At 44.1% G+C, this 22827-nt stretch overlaps 1 protein-coding gene across 4 annotated transcripts in view; it reads right to left on the bottom strand.

Moving 5' to 3' along the window:
• The window catches only part of GALNT16 (polypeptide N-acetylgalactosaminyltransferase 16), a 63659-nt gene that overhangs the window by 18990 nt on the left and 21842 nt on the right, over positions 1 to 22827 (bottom strand). For all 4 annotated transcript variants that reach the window (XM_021402593.1, XM_021402596.1, XM_021402594.1 and 1 more), the window contains exons 2-9: positions 16435 to 16610; positions 13177 to 13275; positions 8660 to 8727; positions 6814 to 6879; positions 5808 to 5929; positions 3821 to 3908; positions 2067 to 2151; positions 932 to 1035 (exon numbers count right to left, since the gene is read on the bottom strand). In XM_021402593.1, coding sequence (XP_021258268.1) covers positions 932 to 1035; positions 2067 to 2151; positions 3821 to 3908; positions 5808 to 5929; positions 6814 to 6879; positions 8660 to 8727; positions 13177 to 13275; positions 16435 to 16610 — 808 coding nt within the window. The remainder of the gene's footprint in view (positions 1 to 931; positions 1036 to 2066; positions 2152 to 3820; positions 3909 to 5807; positions 5930 to 6813; positions 6880 to 8659; positions 8728 to 13176; positions 13276 to 16434; positions 16611 to 22827) is intronic.

Here is a 22827-nt window from a genome sequence, read left to right on the forward strand (position 1 = left end):
TGCTTCCTTTTACTTCCACCTACGGTTCTCTGCTGATGTAATTAGCACTGCTCAGATCCTAATGCATCCTAGTCCTAATCCTGAGATCCCAGGGCCGAGCATCTCCTTTTAATACCGTGACTACCTTCAAATTGAAGTAGGACCTCAGTAAAGTGAGAACACAAGCACTCGCTATTAGATATTTTGTTTAAAAAAGTAGTACCTTGATGCTGTTACCATCAAACATCTTATTTCTGGGCTTCAGAGAGCATTTCAGAAAAGGGCAGCTGCCCTAGCTGTGTTCAGAGAAATAAGTTTCTTCTTCCTATTTATTTCTTCCTAACTGTCCACTCAGGTGCTGGAAAATACCATGTAAATTCTTCTTTAAAGGGATTTATTTACACATTTGCAGTATTTATAGAAGCTGTGGAAACAGAATACGTGTTTTGTTGGCATCAGCAAGAGAAAAGTCTATTTGACTGAAGGATAGAGAAAGGCTTTTGACACTTCAGCTCCACCTACATCATTTATAAACAAATGTCCCAAATGCTCAAGGTCTCCATGAACCTCTTTTCAATGTTGTTCTTCCTTTTGTCACCAATCCCCAGTGACACAGACTGTCACACGAAGGACTGAAGGAATATTCTCCAAAAATAAGCAATACTTTAAATATCAGGAGAGGGTTTTTTAATTATTATTCTTTTCTTAACTTGTTTGTACTGTAGAAGCACGCATACAATACTGCATTTGTATATGACAGTGATAGCCCTGATATCAAAGAGCATCCGTTTACTTTGCGCAAAACTGACATAAAATTCTGACCCACATGATGATAGCCTGACCATGTTTGTAATATCGACATGCAGATCTTGAAAGAAGAGCTCTGCTAATTGGTGAATACTGGGAAATGGTTCTGCATTAGTATGTCGTTTCCCTGACATGCTAAGCTTACCAAAATTTTCTCCTCCCCAGATGTCCATTTGAGTATCATATCTTCCCAGGTGGTTAAACCAGGATTTGTTAATCACAAAGATGCCTCCTGCTATGACAGGGGTTCTGGAAAAGAAAGCACAAGCCCATATTAAATAAGCTCACATACTTGTGTGCATGGAGCACCACCATCTTCATTTTAGAGGGGGGACAATTTGTCCAGGCCTGACAAATCATCTCTCATTCAAAACAGGAAAACAGAAGTCTGCTGATCACGTTCCTGCTCTGCTGAGATGCCCCTCACTAGATCCTCCGTCTTCTTTTAGACTGTGCTGCAAGTGCTACATAAATAATGCTGTCTTTTGCATTTATACAAATACACACAGCATGAAGGAATGAAAGAGGGACTGTCTAATGGCAGCATTCACCAACTAGACATGGCGTGAGTGGCTTTGCTGCGTGTACTGCTGGCTACTTCTTGAGTGTGAAACAGACGCTCACAAATGATGTAAAGGAATAAAAAGATACTTCTGTTACAAACACAGAGTTGTCTGCCTATTCAGACAAGCACTGTGACTTTTCATACCAGGATTTTTCTGTGTTCTACATTCCTCAGAGCCACATACATAGCAACAAGGCTGGCAATAACCACTGCAGTCAACGCAATCTGCTTTGTGCGTGGACACACTTATTTAGGAGAGAAGGTTAATTCTGTGCTCAAATTACTAGGTGAGATTAAGCTCCTAGCTCTGCTTTACATTTCCAGAGGTGATTGTTTAGCTGCTTCTTTCCTTAATTCCTCACCTAGAGACAGAAGTAATTAAAAACCTCCAAAAAAGATTTCTGGAGGCATTTGGAGTGTTGAGAGAAACCATAAAAACAAATACAGAACAGGAAGAGGTGACTTGTCGAGACAGCACAGCTACAAGCCAATGACAGTATATAGCTGCTATTCATATAATACTCAGGGAGCAATACTCGAAGAATTAGGGTATCACTGCATTACAAGATTTCTTCAGAAATAACATGAAAAGTTTGCCCTTATCACGTAAAAACTGTGATATCTTGTCCCCAGTAAGACAGCCCTTTGCACTCCTTGCAAAGGCTCAGTAAAGGCATTTGGAGGACTGCACGCAGTCCATCAGAGATAGCTATACCTTATAGACTGAGTTGGGTCTGTTCTGGACATCTTCTGCTCTATAGGAATCTGCTCCCACTTAAAGTGAAGGCTCCAGTCAAATCCTGAGAAGAAAAGAAACATGCCAGACAGGTTTTGTTCTGGGCTTTCTACTAGCTTCAGCCCCCACCTCTACATCACAGGCTACAGCCACTTTCCTTCCTCAATGCCCCTTGCAGTCTAGCCAAAATGGTAAGAGTTTATCTTAATGTATCCAAGCAGTCACTAATTTTGTCTTGGCATCCTCATTCCTCAGCAGTACAGGTCTCTGCTCAATTCCACTCTACCTCCGCAGGAGAGCGTTGTCAGTGTGACATGTACAAATTAGGGTTGTTGCATTTTGGCCAGCCTGTTTTACACTTCCCTGTCTGCCAGTTACTTGGCTTTCAGCAAAACACTTTGTGGAATGTAATGTATTCTGGGAACAAAGGCTTGCAGATCATTTTAACTATTTTAACATCTGAGCCTACTGTTCATTTATAATTGGCCTGTGGTGGAGAGCTGAGCACATCACAGACACTAGCTCTATACCACTGTTGAGGCTAGCCACAGATGAGTAGCCTTCAGTGAGCAAGCAGTGCAGCAGTGAAACACAGCTACCTACATTTCCTCTTGCCACAACAGAAGGAGAAAGGCAGCAGACACTATAGGAACAGCCTTAATGGGGTTCAGCTGCTAGGAGAGAGGTGGTTTTCAGGAGAGGCCTGGCAGATAGAAGCAACTGAAGTGGCTGTCAGACTCCAATATACATGCAGCATAGGGACTGGTTGAAAAACAGACTCACACAAGGTAGGAGCTTTGTCTCTGGACTCTAAGCTGAAAGCAATCCTTGCCTGGGAAAGCTAGCGGAGAAGTAGACAGGATGAGGGCACAGCTCTTCCTCATGAGCCCTAGGCGGTGAGTACGTGCTACCTGAATCACTACCAGGAGGTGAATTGTTCTCAGGTCCAAAAAAGTACATAAGGAAGGTCAGGTACCCTCTGAATCCTTATCTGTGGTGGCATGCACGTACATGCAGCTTCCCAGGGAATGCAAAGGTTCATATTCAAGCAGTGTCCAAAAATATGCAGCCCACAAGATGTTGCAGAACCAGAATACTGCCATAGTACTTTAATGTCATATGGAGCGGGCAAAGCCTGGCAATGTTGTGCCCATGCAGAATTTAATCTCCTCTTCATTATTTTAACGGGTCTTTCCCAAGGAGCGAACTACATCACACAGAAACAGCGCAAGATGCCAGACGGACCACAAGGAAGACACAAAGAGAGAAGAGTTCGTAGAAGTGGCTTTCACCTATTTTATTTGCTATCACCCTTCTTCCCTTACTGGGTAAGAGTAAACTGTAAAGAGTGATCTCCCTGGTTTATGAATGTGAAAGCACAGATGTGTTTCACATCTGGCTGCTTGGCCTGAGTGCCACAGCCCAAAAATTCTGCTGTTCACTTGCTGACAGGAGGTGAAGTGGCCAGAGTACACACTGATATGCTTTATCAGTTAGCTAAGCCCCGAAACTGCAAAATACCACAATACTGATGCAAGCTCAAAAACAAAACAGTATTTGGGCTTTATTTCAACTCTGCAAAATATCTGACTTAGCAATTTGCAGGAAAAGGAGGACAGAAACCCCATTAGGAAAGAGCATCACTATTTTCTTTTAAAGCTGAAGGGGACATCAATTATTTTTTAAGCACCATCTCTCAGGCCTAACTAACGCAAGCCATTCATTATACCCACCTCCCCTCAGATCTGCTGATGCTGCCAGGTAGGCAAAATTATCCAGGCTGATAACATCAATGATTGGACTCACCACTCGGGTATAATCCTGAAAGGGACAGAGAAAAGGGAAAAATAAAAGCAGTCAGGTTTTTCTCAAGGGTCTGGAAAAGCTGCCAGAGATCATAAAAAACAAAGCTGCAGATGTAGCATGCAAATTTTTATTTGGCTTTTCCAGTATAGTTCTGACAGCCGAGCAGTGATTGATGTACACTATGTCCAAATGGAGATGGCTGGGTATTAGCCAAGTGTACACCATGGATAAAGAGAATGAGGCAAGGGACCCACGTACCCAGAAGTGCTGCCAAGAAACAGCTCTATTTCCTGCCCAAGACACAGGACATGAATCATTGTCCCAAAGGTTTTGTACTTGTTGTTGATATCTATTGATTTCTGCTCAGCCATCCTTGCATTAACTCATTGTAATCAGACCAGAAACAATCACAAACTGAAAAAAAAATAATAATATCTTAATATTAAGGAATTAGGATACTCTACTGGCTGCAAGGGTAGTTTTACTTTGCAATCTTTTTAATAAACTGAACTTGAGATTGTAACAAGCTTTCACCACAGCACTGAAGAAAGTCTTTTTGATAGATGAAATCTAAGATGAAACAGAGAGCTGGTAATGCCAAAACCAGCATCTTGCTATCACCTGACAGCCTCCACAACCTTCCTACCTAACCTCCATTTTGTGCCTTGCAGTAGCTCTTCCTGCTTGGCTAGCAGGGCACAACCAGCAAAAGCCTGCTGTTCATGCATATTCCCCTTAGCACATTGTCAACAGCACAAGGAGTATAACAGTAAGGCCTGAGCCCTGCCCTTGAACCCACCCTGGCAGCACAGCTCTCCAGCCACTGCTCCACCCAGCCAACACTAGGATTGGGATGGGGAAGACTGAAACCCAAACCAGTACTCAGACCAGCAATGTAGGAAGTCTGCGATAGGCCAATCTGAAATCTGCTCACTAAATAAAGCTGGAGTCAGCACCCAAGCTTTTGCAACTTAGTGAGGTCCTTGCTGCTTAGGAACCCCATGATGCTATAGCTTGACTTAGAGGGCAGAAGAAAATATTTATGCACTTCCAAGATAGAGGATTTACTGAGCAGGACTAAAAAGTGAAATCTTTTAAGTCATCATTCCTCGAGTTTCACCTTCTTCTGCTTTAAGCCAGGCATGGATACGAGTCAGCATTAAAGCCTCAAACTCCTTTTCCTGGAGCTCATTACTCCACAGGATCTGCTATTTCAAAGGAGGGGAACAATCCCAGCTCCTTGCAAGTAGGGCTAAGTCTTCTTGCAAGCAGGGCTAACACTTCTCTCCTTGTCTCTCTCATTTGCTCTTGCAGCAGAGCTATGTCTTCCCCTCCAGTCCTATGGTGCTATCAGGGTGACAGTCCAGACTCACGCCAATCCTTTCTGAACTGAACCAGCAAAGGGACATCCCTGCATCCACAGGCAGCTCTTCTGTGCTGGGAAGCTGCCTACATGCAGGTGGTTTGTGTTGGCACCTCAACAGGAGCACTAATGGAAGAAAAGTTTTGGCAGTGACAAGACAGAGGGGAAGGTCCAGCAGCAAGGGAGATGGCAGCCACGGAAAAGTTGCACAGTGTGTGCTGAAGTGGCTATCCTACGTACAGGCAGAAAGGAAGCACAACACCTGCAGGACAGCTGTGGTACAAGTTGGTGGTTCAATTATTCACCACTGCATCCCATCACTCAGCACCTGCTGCCCTGCTCTTTTGGCAGGAAAATGCGAGAAGCCCATCAGGGATCAGTTGCCCATCTAGCTCAGGCCATACCTTCCTCTGCAACAGCCTGCTTGAGAAAGGGACAATCTGGGAAGGCTCTGTCCTTGCTGGCACTGCTCATGGCACCCGAGGGCACAGGATTCATCAGTCCCAGATGTGCTAGCCCTGGCTAGCTCAGATGGGGGACATGGCGCTCACCTCTTTCACTCTCTGAAGCATGGGCTGCAGCCACTCACTGTTGACTTCACAGTGACTGTCCAAGAAGGTGAGGATGTCAGCAGTGGCCACTTCTGCTCCTCGCACCCGAGAACGAATCAGCCCTGCAATGGAGAAAGGACAGCAGAAGAAGAGAAAGAAGGTTAGAAAGGTAAACAGCTGAGCCTCCTTCAGAAACTAAAATACTTGCATGAGAAGACCAGGTGCTTCTCCAATATGACACTTCTGTCAGGAGCAGAGAGCAGCTTTGGCAGGGCAGTCCCTGGGGGCCACATCAAATCTGAGCCCTCCCAGCACACAAAGAATGACCTCATCTGCTGCTTCTGTTCATGCCACTGAACTCTCACCTGGTTCCCTTTCCCTCCAGCCCTTCTCACAGGTACCTTGCAGCTGCCTGGGCCATAGCTGCTCAGTGTCTCTCCATCAGAACACCCTGCTGCCTCTCTCACCACTTCCATAGGAACACAGTCTATTCCCTCACTGCCTTTCTTCCTTCTTATCTATTCCCTTTTCTTCTGTACTCTGCCCTGTGGTCAGAGGTGCTGCTTTGGCTCTCAGATATCTCCATACTTTCTTACAGACCGTGCTGCAATCTGAGATGACTTTCATGCATTGAACAGTGGCTCCCATCTCCCCTTTCAGACCCTTGCTCCAGGCCCACTGTACACTGACAGCTTTAGAAATTAACCTGAAGACAGGACTTCCATCTGCACCTATATTTATAAGGATCTTAAAAAGCAGTCCTTGTTCTAGCCAGCTCCTCTGGACAGCACTCTTATTATTTAAACTATGAATTGAGAGCCCTGAAGACTGAGAATTGATAAGCCAGGTCCTCTATTCATGGAGCCTCCACGTTAGGACACCAAGCCCATATACTGATAAAAACAAACCATAATGGTAAGAAACAACATGTACGCAGCTGGCAGGCAAACAGGGCCATGTGGGAAAATTCACGAAATCTTTGTACCTAAAAAGCTTCCGCACTCACCTTCTCGACGGATGTTTCGTAGACACTTGACCCTGGGGATCTTGGTAAGGAGCTGGCAGTCCTCAGCTTCAGAAGGCAAAAAACATTTGGTACACATACATGAATTATTTGGCTTCAATAGAGAACTCCAATTAACTGTTCTCTTGTACGGTTTTCTTGTACAGGGGAATTTCTGCTTTCACTTAATATCAGTCTGATGGCCCCAGTCCTCCTGTTTGAAGGACACACAGAAGAGCACTGCTTGCCCACTGCCCACCTCAGACAGCTGCGCCTGTGCCTCATGACACTCCGGCAGGCCAGGCCTCTGCCCTCCCACACTTGGCATTTCACAAGAATAATGGGACATGTGCTGGCAACGTGGCACTGAGCGGATGGCTTTGATGAAACAGAGGGACCACAGGGAGCCAGAGCTGCAAACTGCAGAAGTGCCAAGTAAAAGAGAATCCTGTCATATAAAATGATTTCATCCATTTCCTTTGCCCTCCGCGGCTCATTTGGGCATTTCCCAACATTTGTTCTTTGGGCAGTTTCTGCTTGATTTTATTTAATATAAGCCACGGAGAGTTGATCTGCTTCCCTGGAGGCAACATTACACTAATGCAGGGATGTCTAACTGAGAGCTTTGCTGGCAGCTCGCCAGGAGCTTGTGCCATCCCTCATTTCCTTTGCTCAGGGAACACGATGGAGAACAACAGCTACTGGGTCCAGCCCAGCCATATGAATGAGCACCGGATCACACAGGATGCCACGGGCTAGGCTGCCTACAAACTGCACTCTCTTTACTCCCATCCTAGCAGAGGTCACAGAAGTAACTTTCTAACACATGCTATTTTCCCTCGCTCCACAATAATGTCTTGTTTCTTCATTTAGTCCCTGTTCCTCTTTGTGTCTCACATCCTCTCTTTCCCACTGTCATCCTTCCACAGATGTGGCACTCTGGGGAGAATGCAAAGGCCATCAGCCAAAGTGCATCTCCTGGCATGCGCCTGCAGGGGCATTTCCATTCTCAACGATACATGCATGCAATCTGAAATACTGCTCTTGTGTGGGCACTTTGGCAGCTGCTGCACTATCCAAGTGAAGTGGCAGGTGCTTTCAGTTAAAGCCTATCGAGGTTTTGCTGGACATCTGCTACAAGGGAAAGCATCACTCAGCTTGGCTAAGCCACAGTTTCAAGTAAGTACAAGAATCCATATCAAGTCACTTACTCTGCAGGAGTGGGGCATATCACCCTGAGTGTAACTGCTTGCCAGCATCAATGGACTCCCTGTATCTTCGCAAAAACTGAGGCAGATGTTAAAACTAAGAGTCAGTCCTCCAACTGGTACTAAAGTGGCCCTGTACAGATTTCTCAGTAGAGCAGCTATAGAACCAGATATCTGCTTGCCACAAAGAAAAATATAGAACTGCTATATCCTATACCTAAGAGCCTAAATGGCAGTTTGTGGCTGAGCCCTGTGCAGTAATGGCACCAGAGATCCATTAGTGTTGATCTGGAACACTTTGGACACTGACACTGTACTGGAACTTTCAGGTGCTGAATGTGAGACACTAGGACTCTCTGTTAGACATGTTCAGAAACACCCAGCTCCAATAGTTGGGTGCAGCTCAGTCCTTATCCAAATAAGAGTCTGAGGCCCTCAGAGGCTTTAATACCTAATCTCACTATCCACCTCTACCATGCACATATTTAAACTATGCAGAGAAATACCACCTCCCTTTTCCTTCTGTCTTGCAAAGAGACATGACGGAATCTCTGTGAAAGAAGAGAATAAACAAAGCAACCACAAAGAGGGAGAACAGAAGGAGAAAAAAACAAATGCAAGTGAAATAGGTCCATACTTACGATCTGAGCTGAAGTCATCTACCAAAATAATTTCCTGGATCAGGTTGGGTGGGGTGCGGTTCAGGACACTGCAGGGATCCAGAGAAGAAAAAGATGATCTTTGTGAGTTGCCATAATAATGACAACAGTAGGACTGACACAAGTCTGCTGTGCTATGCTTTACAGCAGGAACATCAAACTAAGTAATGTGGAAGAGGTAACCCAGCTCTTTGTACAAAGGTCCATCAGAAGCTGAACTGCAAGCAGAAACATCCCAGAAAGCTAGGGTATCTCAATCAAACCTGAGAAGGACCCCATAGCTAGAAAGATGGTTGTAGGGTCTCACTGGAAGCATCTAGCAAAGGATGCTGCAGCATGCTGTCTGCCTCCTGAGAGGCAAAGAGGAGAGCATCACCAGCCCTGAGGCAGCCAGGAAGCCATTCCTATCTGCTAGACTCTGGGCAAAGCTCATCACTGCCGGAAAGTAGAAAGAGAGCTGCCACTTTTCCCAGCAAGGAGCGCTCTCAGTGTTTTCTCACTGATTCCCTTCTTTAGGAAGAAAGCAATTTTTTTCAGCAATATTCTGGACTTGTTTTGGTTTGTTTTTCCTCTTCTTTTGATTGTTATTTGTCTTTCTTTCAAACCATCCACGACGCTTGCTGAGAGCACACACTTCTCCCTTGGGCTAGGATCCACTGTAGCCTGTAATACTCCCAGAGCTGCAATTGGCTTGTGTCTGCAAGACGCAGGCTTTCACAAACAAGGAAGGAGGATAAGAGCTTATGCTCTCCACAGATGTCAATACATTCTGGTACTCTTGAGTTACAGCAGCTTCCTTCTGACCTTGTTGTTCCTTTCATTTGTTTTAAAATACTTGAATTAATTTTCTGTAAACTTTTTCAAGCTCCTCCCCTGGCTTTACTACAACTACACAGTATATTCCCTCTTTAAGCCTCATTTTGCAAACACACAGGCAGGTCCTTATTGCCTTTAATAAGATTGCTCATATACTGAACATCTCTCACACTTGAGCACACCAGTGAAGAGGACAGTTATAAAAACTTCAGCCTTAAAAACCAGAAGTAAACTCTGTCCTCCTGGTTCTATCATTTTAGTGGCACTTGTTCTTCTAATGTTGAGCAATTTGGGACAAAGCATTGGTTAAATAATTTGGGTTTTCCTATTCTGTTCAACTGGTTTTGTTTTTTGTTTGTATTGCTTGTTTTTTTGTTTTGTTTTGCTTTATACAGGAAACACAACAAGAGTAATCCCATACTCCCAGGAGTAGCCTACTAAGGCTACAGAGAAAGAAATTACTGTATGGTAATTAGCATCACCAGTGGCTTTGCATACAGAGCCCAAGTTTCCTTAGTTTTCTGCTGTCTCACACTGCAAAATCATGTCTGCTCTGCTGCTTGGTATCACATCCTACTCCATTTCAGGTTAATGCTGATTCATACATCAAGAGTATTTGTATTTTGAGCTTACACATCCCTAGATGACTGAGCTTGCATTTCTCAAAGTTGAATCTCATTTGCTGCTCTTGGCTCATACTCCTCTGGATCCTTTAACATTGCATAATGGGATGGAAGGTGGGGTTATGTTCCTTCTTGCGTTTATGATTGCCTCTTCTCCCAGAATAGCCATTATCTGCATATTTTACAGACAAAGTTGCCTTGCACTGAAATTCTTGTTCATGCAGACTTAATGCAAAACATTAACAATCCTGACTGGCCACATCCTGCAACATAACTGCTGTAAAATGGTATTCTACACATTCTCTCGCTAACCTATTGGCAATACTCACATTTTCTCTGCAAGTTTCAGGTCTTCCAACTCAAAACAACTGGGAAAAAGCCAATACACTTTGTTCTCTCTTCCTCAGTTGTTCACTGATTCCCCCAGTAGAGAGGAAATATTCTTGAGAAGTTCACTACTTATTGTTCAATGCCTAGTTCTGCTCTCAGCTCTGCAATAATTTGCTGTGGATCCTTGGAAAAGGTACTTAATCTTTTTTGTACTTTGTCTTGCCTGTCTCTTTAACAAGAAACACAGCAATCCCAGTATTTCACTTCAGTGAGGTACAAAGACCAGCACAACAATTGATTACTCTTAGGCTCAGAATGTATTATTAGGATTCCAAAATCCAAATGATGATCTCTCTTTTACAGCAGAAACAGACTATTCCCCTCATCTCAAGGATACCTTACCCTCCTTCTTCTTTTCTCATAGCTTTCTTCTTTCAGTGTCAGCGTCCTTACTTTGCCCCATGACACTACTTCAACACTGCCAAGAGCTTCCCTTCTCTGCTGATCTATCCATCTCTCATCAGTTCACAGACACCATCTCTTTTTTTTTCTTTTTTCTTCTCTGAAATTATCTCCTCTGTTTACGGTTATCAAACCTCCTCTGCTTTAAAGTAAAGGCTAGTAGCTAATGTTTGGCTTTGTGCCACTGCAAATTCTGTAGAACCCAAGAATTCAGCCTTTGGGATCACTCACCAAACGGATAAATCAGGAACATTTCTGACATTTGATATAAGCAAGGAGTAAATCAGGTGCACTGAGTGTAAACCTCCGGCAAGGTTTACACTCTTCAAGGAAGTCTCCAGTCCTAGCCAGAGGTCTGGTAGAAACTAAATGACTTTCAAGGTCTCTTCCAACCCAAGACATTCTAAAGGCCATCCAGCCCACTATTTGCAGCTGACTTCAGCCAGTTCCTCAGAGGGCTGCTTCTGTGGCAGCACGATTGTAGGGTTGAACAGCTAGGTCCACTTTTCAGGGTCTTTTCTGGGGACTCTGAGTTGCAGAACATCACATCCAAGAGACTGGTGAGACCACTTCTTGAGTGCTGTGCTCAGTTTCGGGCTTCCCAGGGTAAGAAAAACAAGAACATGCTGAAGCATGGCTAGCAAAGGATGGCTAAGATGAGTAAAGGACTTGAGCATCACATGTATGAGATGAGGTTAGATGAGATGAGAATGTTTAGCCTTGAGAAGAGAACACTCAAAGATGTTGCAGAGTCACTATCCCTGGAGATACTCAGACTGGACATAGACCTCAGCAACCTACTCAAGCTGCCCTGCTTTGAGCAAGCCTGCATTGGCAACATTCACCTGCTCATCAGTACACATAACCTACAGAGGATTTGGATGTAAATTCCTATATTTATGGGTTACTGCTGTTTTGAATATCACCTTATCTACGTTTTATTATCATAGTATCTTCTATTTGATTGGCTGCCTTGAGATTTTCTTAAGGATCACACTACCACAGCTTCTGAGCACCTAACCATTTATTGTCTGACCTATGATATAATCAGCTGAAATCTCCCACTGTTGTCCTACTAGCAGCACTGTAGTTCCAAACAAACGTGGTCATTTTCTGAATAGTGGCTCTGTAGGGCTAATTTTATGGTTCAAATGAAAAGAAAATGATAAGAAGTAAAAAGGCAAAATGTGTTAATGCAATATATACAGGACTCTGGAAATACAGTAGCACCAAACCTAGCAGACAAACCCAGCCTTCTAACCATGAGGCCAGCTAGGAAAAGCCTCTTATTTTTTCACAAAGTACATTTCTCTAAGCCCATAGGACCTGACAGGAGAAGAAGCAATGATGATGAATAATACATTCCTGTTAGTGATACCATGAGTTCAACCTTCTACCTGAGCAATTCAATCTCTTTTCAGCTTTCACAAGCTGTTCCTGGACTTGCTTGCAGACTTCAGGGACCATTTGAACAAAGGCTTGATAACTCAGAGGGCAAAGGGCATTTCTTATGTAAAAAGGAAAAGGAAAAGAGCCTCTTCAGATTCTGCAGGGATGATGGGGAGGAGAAGGAGCAGCTGAGCATTGCTTTGTGGTACAGATAATTGCATGCTTTCTTCTGCTTGGGGATGAGACTCTGTGTCACCATTTACCTGATAGATTTGGCTACTGCTGATACTCAGACATCAGGAGCTACTGGCACAAGATAGCAAGTGTCTTGTACGTACAACAAGGTCTGTGTGCAAAGCCTCAGGGAAGACCTGGTGAGCCATTAGGTTCAGATGCTTTTTTAACAGCTTTCTGCTTGAAAGACTGGGCACTGCTCTCACCAGGACAGCCCCACCTACTGAAACACATATCCTAGCGGGGGACAAGCTGCATATTTCTGTTTACGAAACACAGTCCCTCCCATCCACCCCCTTCCCTCAGCTACATCTATAAGCCCACCGTGTCCCCCTCTGGTTCCCTCTATCTTCCAAGCCAAGCTCATACTGACTACTCCCCAACGGTGGAGGCAGGCCCGACAGCCCCTTTCCTGCTGCTAATGATCCCATCACAAGAACAATACAGCAGCTATCTGCAGATACTCTCTGTGAAGATACACCCACATCACCAATCCAAGTCCCAGACCCATCCTCATGGGTCATCTCTAGGACAGATCACAAAGTGTATGGGGGATGTCCACTCACCTTGCTTGCCTAACCACTGGAAAATGTCTAATCTCACAATGGTGCTCTCTCAGGAACCAGCCCCCCTTGCTGAACTCACCTCTTCACTGTGCGGAGCAGTGTGGAACGGGCCTCGTTGTGGAAGGTGATGATGAGGCTGGTAGATGGCAGGTCTGTATCATAGCGTACAGAAGTGCACCTGCAACACAGAAGAGCAGAAGTATGAGCCAAACACTTTCCACCAGCAGCTGCTGGGGCAAAGTGTCTACAACTTTCAGAGAAGAGAAATAACATGCTAAAAGCAGAAACAGCACAGTGGAGCTGCAGCAAGGAAAGCCTCAGCAGCCCCTGTACTACGGACCCCAGAGCTTGAAAAGAACTGCGCCTGTTCAAAGGCAAAAGCTTTAGACTCCAGTACCTAAACTCATAATGCTGCATGCATTACAGAGGAGAACACATGACCTTCCTGTGGAACAAATGTTCAACACTGTGGATTCTAGCCAATGAATCTGCCTGTGTTTCATGTAAACTCCAGTTTCTTCGTGCACAGGACGTGCACATGCTAAGAATGCATGAAGCTGGTAGATTCAGGCATCAGATCAAATTCTTTGGATGCTGGGCTTTACAGGAAGGGAAAACACTATTTAGCACTGTGATCCGCCTCAGGGAGCTGCTGAGTTTCCTCAGCTTCTCTTCTGAACATAAATACTTCAGCTAGCAACAGAAAGTAATTCTCCTGTCTTCCCATCTCACTTTGTAACGTTAGGTATGTATATTCATCCACACACTCAGAATGCAGAATCAGCTTGCACCAAGACTGCTTATACCCTGTGGACAAGCATTCTGGGGAACAACTCAAGGCTATGAATCTTGGATCCAATTCTGGCAGGTGCTAGAAATGGCAGATTTGAACATGTGTGCTCCTCTAGAATTGTGACTTATTTTTATTTTTAACTACTCAAGGCCATGCTTAGACTAGATACATCATTGGACAGAATACAATTTATTTCTTGAAGCCACTTGTACTTCTACATTTACTTACTATTCTTCTTTGGCTGTTACTAAACTGTAACTATTTTTTATCATCATGCTCAATTCTGCTAGTTTAAAACCATTCTAAACTATTGTTATTTTCCATTGTAATGTTTAGTTAAGGGGACAACTACTTCTTACATCAATTTTCAAGCATATAAAGAAATCCTGACAATAACTAAAGTGAAAAGCTTGAGACCAGACATGAGACATACCACGTTTATTATTGTTTCAAAATAACTCCATGACTTAATGAATGTAAAATGTATTAAGTCACCAGCAAGTAGAAAAACAAGATATCGGCGTACATGTTGTTTGAGAAAGACTTTCCAAGATCTCAGCATTATTAGAGCATCACAGAGGACAAAGATGAAGTTTGTGCTTGTAAGCTGGGTCTGCCTTTGCTTTGGATCAAAAACCAGCTAGCTACATGCTCAGTTCGAACTAGCTTGAAGGATGTAAACTCTAGTATGCCCTATCTATGCTTTGGTGCCTGAGGAAAAATACAGCAGTGACCTATCCATCCCTGACTCCTTGAACTGAGCCAGAACCATTTGTGACTGAAGGGCAGACTTTCTCAAACCACATCTAGCTTGTACCAGCAGAAATAAGTCCTTATGTTAAGCTGTCATCACAGCAACCATTCCAATATTGCTATGTGACATAGTACTCAAACACAACACCCTCATTCTCAAACTGAACCCCCTGCAAATAGGAGGAGCATGATAACAGGTCTAACTGCTCTGATAATATGCTTCTTAGGGAGTCCCCATTGCTAAAGGGAATCTTTGTAATGCTGAGGCCTGAAGTGGCCATATATTTGCAGGGAACAATATATATATGTCTTTAGACTGAAGTGCACAGGTAGGGCTTTTCACAAAAAGCATCCTCTGCATGCTACCACAGATCACAAATCAAAATAAATAATTTATCTTTGAAGGGAGCAGGTTTTAGACCAGAACATGACAGCAGATTAACAGAAAACAGCAATTCCGCATGGCACGGGAACTGTCTGTAATAGAGGACATGCACCACTGCCTCTGAGTCACTAGCAAGCCAACCCTGAATACTGCAATGGGGAATAGAAGCACAAGACTTTCATCTACAACCAAGGTCCCAGCCGCTTCCATTCGTAAAGCACCCTGGTGGCTGTCAGGGCTGGCAGGATCACAAAGCTCCATGTCTTCTGACATCCTTTTTGCAGTTTCAGTCAAGCTAGATGTCTGGTTTCCCCTTCCCAGCAGTTAAGAGGTGTTGCTTTGCAATGCTACCTCTAGGTTTCAAACAGACACCAGTGCTTCAGACATAGTTACTTTGCTTCTATTTTTTCTTCTTTGAAGTAGGCTGCTTTTTCTGCACTATTCTATTACTATCAAACCTATCATCTTCAAGGTACAATGTTATCTTTCTGTACTACAGAAAGAACAAAATAATTACCTGGGCACCAGTAGTAACTTACAGATGAGCTTAGTCAGCAGAATAAATTCACACCCAGTGAAACAAGGACAGAACAAGGAGCACTTTGCAAGCCATGAAATATTCACTGTCTGAACATGAAAAACTCATCACTTTCATCCCCACCTCAGCAGTGTTCATCCAAACCATAACACTCAGCCTAGAAAGAACACACCAAATGAGATTTAGACAGCCAGTTCACAGCAGGTGAGAAACACCAAAGTAAAGCAGAGCTGCAACAGCTGAATACCTTGCAGATAGGACAGAGGCTCACTGAGAATCATAGAATCATAGAATTAGCTAGGTTGGAAAAGACCTACAGGATCATCCAGTCCAACCATCCACCTACCACCAATAACCCCACTAAACCATGTCTCTCAACACTGTACCTAAATGTTTCTTGAACACCTCCAGGGACAGCAACTCCACAACCTCCCTGGGCAGCCCATTCCAGCGCCTGACCACTCTTTCAGAAAAGTAGTACTTCCTAATGTCCAGCCTAAATCTCCCCTGGCTGGACAAGAGAAGCCCTCAGTGTGGGGGAATTTACGCAAAAAACAGCTTCCAGATGAGCAATTTGAGCTGCAGTGCAGGCAATGGAGGTGCTGTGCTGAAACCCAAAAGCTGAAATAACAGGATGGTGTTCGGACCTGGGAGAAGATATGCTAGAACGGCAACAAACTGAGACTGAACTAGCCAGGGGTCTTTGCACATTTGAGACCTTTCCAGATTAACCATGAAACAAAGTAACAGACAGACCTTGGAGAAGAAAAACTAAAATCATCCATTGTTAACAAGGCAGAACACAAGGCGGCTCTGGACTCCCCACAGCAAGCAGCAGCCATGGCTTGGGGCAAGGGTTGCACAGTACCTGTAGTGCCTGGTGTCCCGTATGGGCCGGTCGCTGCTGAGTTTGTCACTCTCTAGCTGATTAAAAGCATGCTGGCGGTAGGGGTCTTCTCCAGCCTTCAGCAGCTTTGAGGACAGATAAGCCTTCTCATCAAAAGCCCTCCTGCTGTTCTTCTCTCCTTGGGGAGCCCTTGTCATCTAGAGGAGAGATAAGCATCAAGGAGAGCAGCTGATTGACTTTTCAACACACCTTAACACATTCAGATGTATGCACTAAGGGAAGGGAGGCCATTTGTGACACAGCTGGAAGTGGGACAGGTATGGGGGAAGGCAGGACAGGCAAGAGCTTGGAAAGGAAAGCAAGAAGTCTTACAGACGTCATGTTACAACTGCCTTCTCCAAGGAAAATTGCAGGCCTTGCTATCCCTTGCAAACTAGCTTAGGTTGAAAGTTGTTTTTCTGCTAGCTCAGGCAGAGACAAATTCTCTGCAGCACTTGTTACACAGAACATGCAGAGATTGAGGGATTTGGAAGCTCCTCCAGACAGCACAAGTTTGAGAGCAGCCACCAGCCAATGTGGCTGAAACAGTATTTTGAGGAAAAACATTTTCAGCTTTTCATCGATCATTATTACATACAAACACTGTCACAGTTGACTCAGCAGGTTCCCCGCTGTGCCTCACCATCCAGTTTCACAGAAGCCCACAGTAAAGCTGAAAACCGCTTTACTGTATGACCATCCCCAGTCCCACACACAAGCTAAAACAACTGAGCTATCCCTCTCCATTCTCTACAGGCTTCTTAACTTTCCCTTCCCAGGTCACAGAGTTGGTGCAATGCCAGCACTTGAGGACCATTCACTAGGTCCCCTGGTAGGGAAGCTGGGATAATTTACACAACAAAAGTAATTTAACAGTCTATGGTAGCAGTTTGATAGATGAAATCATGAGGAAGCCACAAAACGCTTCCAGTCTCGTATGAAGGTGTGTTGGAGCTCCCTAAAACTGCTGGAAGAGGCAGACTCTGGCATATCTGCAACTCACAGGAAGTGGCAGACCAATCTCCGGATCTCAAGATCCCTCTGTTTAAAACAGTTTGGATATCCTCTAGTATTAGGTTTGATCACGCTTCTCCCTCTGCTATATGGCTACTTTCAAGAGTTTCAGAGGGCAAGAGACCACAGGCTGGTCACCAGTATCACACAGCAGTTCACTTAATCCACCTTAATAGGGTGGAAAATAACTCAAGAGACACAGCACATGGCAAATTCCAAAAGCAGCGGAGTGTTTTGAAGTAAAAATGTCTCTGCACTTGCCTCTGAGAAGGGCTGTTCTGCAATTCAGACAACTCCAAGGACTGTCCATGGACAGTTGAATAAGATGACAGTAAATGGAATTCAGTGTAGGCAAGTGCAAGGTAATGAACATTAGAAGAAACAAATTCAACTACTCACGCACACTGATGAACTGCAAACAGACCATGACCGCTCGTGTTACAGACCTGAGCAACCCCATGGACAGCTCAGCAAACCCCAGCAATCAGTCTGCAGAGGTGGAAGATAGGGCAAGCAGAGCAGACTAAGAACAGGATGGAGAAAACTATCATGAACACTGCCATACAAAATCAATGACAACTCAGCACTTGTGGCCAGAGCACAGATTTTTGTCAAGCCACTCTCTGGAAAGAAATGATTAGGGAAGGAAGAGAAACTAAAGGTTAGGATTGTTCAGTTTGGAGAGAAGATGAATGAAGTGAGGGGAAAAATAGGATAGAAGGTCCATAAAATTATGCCTACTATAGCCAAGGTCAACCTGATGCTCCAATTTCCCTTTCTTATCATAAAAGAATGAAGAAAATGTCTTGGCACAGGAAATAAAGCTGCACTACTTTTGGCACCAAGCAACACATTCAATCACTGCACAATCAAGCTGCTGCATATGGATTTACTCTGGTTTAGGTTCAGGCACGCTTTAGCAGACAACCCGCCTCTCTTCCACTGCTGCAGACACTCACTGGAGATGCTGACCCCTGCCCCCCCTGCCTCTTGGTCTCTCCCTTCAGGTTGTATTTTCAGCACAAGCAGGAAGATAATTACTTCAGTTCCTTCAAAAGCTGAAATGTTCTCATCTTTTAATTTATACTAAAAGTTAGGTCAATCATAGCTTCTATTTCTCTTTCTCAATGTAGGAAGCAACACTGATGTGAAACTAAAGCCCAGCTAACCCTGCGCCTTTAAATATTTCTGCGGTCACTCACTGAACCTTTACTACTTATCTCTGTCTCCCCAGGCCCTGGAAAAGCAACAGCTGGGTTTGGTTTATACTGCCACGAACGTTGCACAAAATGCTGGTAGCAGCTGCAAGCCTTCAGGAGCCATTTTGTCACAGCACTGGGAGGGCTCCCCAGGGCAGCAGGGCAGCACCACGCACCTCCCTTGGGCACGGTCCATGGCCATGCTGCGCTGTGGGCCCGTGGGAGGCACAAGCAGGTCCATCGGTGCCCTCAGGGCCATGACACATTGACACTTGTACTATTACGGCTAATTCATCTAGCTAGCATAGTTCTGACATTACCTTTCTCAAATTTGATGTGTCAGTAAAGAGTGCTGGGAAACAGGGGTCGGTTAAGAACACTTCCCATTTTTATCTTGACTGGTAACTCTTTATACTCTCTTTAAATGGGGAAGGAAGGTAGGTTTAGGGGATAATAGCTTAGACAGCGTAGCTTCAGTGTCCAGAAAGACACTGCAATGCCTAATCAAACAACTGATCTGCATGCACCAAGATAACAGGGTGACAAATGGCAGCAGACTGAGATTTGGTAGGACCACATCACATCAGAACGATCTTGTTTTCTCCTGTGATAGAGTAAGCAGTCTTATGGGTGTGAATAAGCAGAAGATGTGACTTTGGTAAGGATTTTGATATGGTCTTATAAGATAACATTAGCAAGACAGAGAAATAACAGCCTTGATGGAAGCCATCATCAGAGCTCAATTGCCAGCTGTTCACTGCCAGAGCAGGGGGGCAATGGCATGCACAGGTGTCAGGGGTTTGTTCTGGATCCAGAGCGATTAAGAATTCTCACAAATGGCTTGGATCTTGAGATCAAATAGGTTTATCAAACCCAAGGGAAATCCAGCAAAGGTGTCAGACACACCAGGAAGCCAGATTAGAACTGAAAATTATCTCAACTTATGTTTGTCTGAAAACAATACGTGAAACTCAATAAAGGCAAACCTCTACAGTTCGGCAGGACAAAACACAGAGGAAACATCAAGAGTTCCTCAGAAATTACAACTCATTACGAACAAAGCAAAAGCAAAGTTTAATACGGAGAGGACAACAAACACTATCCTGGAGTTGTGTCAAAACAGTTACAAAAAAGCCTAGCAAAATGAACACAAAGCTTATCTTTAGAGGATTGACTTGCTTTCCTTCCCTAGAATATAGTAGCTTGACTGCAGGACATTTATCACTATTAATTCAAGACATACTTGACAGGAGCAGCACAGGCTCTCCATGAAATAATAGACAGCCCTCCACAAATTCCTCTGAGGTGGGCAGACTGACATCAACCCCCCTGCTTCCTCTCCCTTCATGTTAACTTCTCTCACTTCAGGAAAACGTTAATGTAAGCATACATGAGCTTCAGGTATGTTAAAAGCACGCTATGTACAGCTGAGTGCTAAGTTAAGGTTTTTACAAAATCAACTGGACAGCTCATTGCCACAAGCTATATGGCTACACACCCCAGATCCCCATGCTTGAGGCTGAAACTACGAATGGGAGTTATGGGAGCAGGATAGCCGTTTCTTCTGACTGATGCTCTGTGACAGACCAAAAAAAAAATTATCGCTACATTAATGCAGAAGGTTAACAGGCACTGGAAAATTGAGCGTCTAGACTAGGGATTAGCAAAGTAGCTTGCACAAACTAAGGTTTGACCCAAACATTGCTGCAACCTCCAATACAACTCACATACCAAAATTTCAGGAAACAGTGTAAACATTCTAGTCTCATTTCACCATTTCTCTTTCATACATATACTTTTTCCTGTCAGGGACAGACTGGACCTAGTTGCTCTTCTGATGCTGAAAGTACACTGTAACTTGAATTTTGAGATGGTTCAAGGGACCAGCAACTGTTCAAGCAGTGAAACGAATACCATAAGCAGGGTATTAAGGGAAAGGAATTAATGCCATGCACGTCTGTGGCAATTTGAGGGCCTCATTTCTCAACTAGCACAGTGATACACCTGTAGGCCTCTCAGTTCTAAGACAGCAAGGCTGTAATATAAACAGCACCATTCACCTATGTGCATTGTCGCTGTCTGCCACCAGATACAAACACACCCCTTCCAACACTGAGAAAATAACCACTAAAACCAGAGCAGTTTGGGAACTTAGGTTCCCAAGATTTTTATTTTATTATTATTATTTTGCAACAGTAGGCTTTGCTAAATTCAAAAAGGATAACCATATTCCACAGGCCAAAAGGAATCATTACTCATCAGGAGTAAGGTCTGCAAACCTCTCAAAAGTAACTATAATTAATCATTTTACAGTTACTGTGAAGTTAGCCAACAGCAGTATTATACGACAGGATGTGTACTTTGCAGCTCTTACATATCTTTCTGGAAACAGAGAAGGCCCCAGAGAAATGTCATAGCAGCTTTCCAGCATTTAAAGGAGACCTACAGAAAAGATAGGAGATGCTCTTTATCAGGGAGCCTAGTGACAGGACAAGGGGTAACGCCTTTAAACTAAAAGGGTAGAATTAGATTAGTCATTCAAGAAGAAATTGTGAGGCACTGGCACAGCTGCCCTGAGAAGCTGCGGATGCCGCCCCATCCCTGGAGGCATTCAAGACCAGGTTGGACAGAGACCTGGGAAGCCTGATCCAATGGAAAGTGTCCCTGCCTGTGGCACGTGGTTGTAACCAGATAGGCTTTAAGGTGACTTGGAGATGACATAGATGGACTCTGAATGACACAGCGTTCAGAAAGGGACTGCATGACTGGCAGCTGCAGCAGCTCCTAAGAAATTCCCAGGAGATCGTACTTGCCAGGGAGCAAGCTACTGTTGACGGGCTGAAACTACAAGATGTCTCAAGTGCCTATTGCCAGAGGCAGCTGTTTTAGAGGGGGTGTTGCATTCCCAGAGAGCGTTGATGAATCCCAGCATGCACATAGCTGTTATGCCTCATGGAATAACCAATATAATTCTCTGAAAAAATTGCACAAAATACTTTAAGAGAAGAGGCTATGCCTAGCAGCAGTAGAGCCTATATTATTAATGCCTTGTTTAACTGTGTAAAGCATTTTAAATGTGGTTTGGGAACACGCTCTTAAAGAACTTCTGTTATGAAATGTTAATAGAAGTGACCACAATTAAATAGACCCATCTCTTTTTTTTTTTTTTTTGCAAAGTACAATTGCTGACAGAGTAGCTCAGAAATTGACTTGAATGTTTTGTTTGTATATTGCACAAACTGGATTAACACAATGGAAGAAAGTAAAGCAATTTGAATTGATCAGCTCCCACACCAGCAAACTGGTCACAAGAGATTTTCTACTGGCATCAGCTCTGGACTATCTTGAGGCCTGCTGCCTTTTCCAAACTAGGCTGGAGGACTAGTGGCAGGTCCCCAGCAGAACCTATTTTCAATGCCTTCTTTAAAGAAGCTGTGGCCAATAAGCTGCAGTTGCCAGCTCATGGGTACTCTTCAGGACTGTGACAAACACAGCTGTAGCCTCTTAGTACTCTAACCCAAGGGACAGTGGGAGTAAAAAGCATGAAAAGTCTGCTGAGGCTTTCTTTTCAATGCTGTGAATTGCCCAAGATGCCTCTGCATCTCCCTATTCTTTTTCACTGCTTCCTGGTATTTATTCCTTTTGTACACGCAGAGGCCATTCTCTGCTCTACTATTCTGGTTTAGCTCTGAGAAGCTCTTTCTCTGTCCCCATTTTCACAGACAGAAAGTCATGGGATTCCGTCAAGCATTTCTGACTGTTTTTCTCTCCTTCCCTCAGCTTCACCAGACATTGAGCTGTTGACATAAAGAGTGTCCTCAAGCATCTGGCTTGAAAACATGGAAATCCTGTACGAGGCCAGAAAGGAGAAATAAATATTTTTCTGTTTGGTTTCCGCAGCAACCTTCTTCCCACACCCATCACTTTTTGGGCACTGCTCTCACAGCTCCCTTCAACAGAGGCACAAGATGGCAGAACATTTTCCATGGTAATACCTTCAGTCTGGAAGCAGTGATCATCACATCCTCATATGGTGTCTGTCACAATCAGCTGGATGTTTTAAGTTACTGGTGTAAAGGATTTAAAAATGGGATGATGCTGACTTGCAGGTCACAGCAGTGGGTTGACAGACAAGGACTGACCACTACATTTCAAACAAACT

The sequence above is a fragment of the Numida meleagris genome, chromosome 6 (assembly GCF_002078875.1).
Source record: "Numida meleagris isolate 19003 breed g44 Domestic line chromosome 6, NumMel1.0, whole genome shotgun sequence".
NCBI lineage: Eukaryota > Metazoa > Chordata > Aves > Galliformes > Numididae > Numida > Numida meleagris.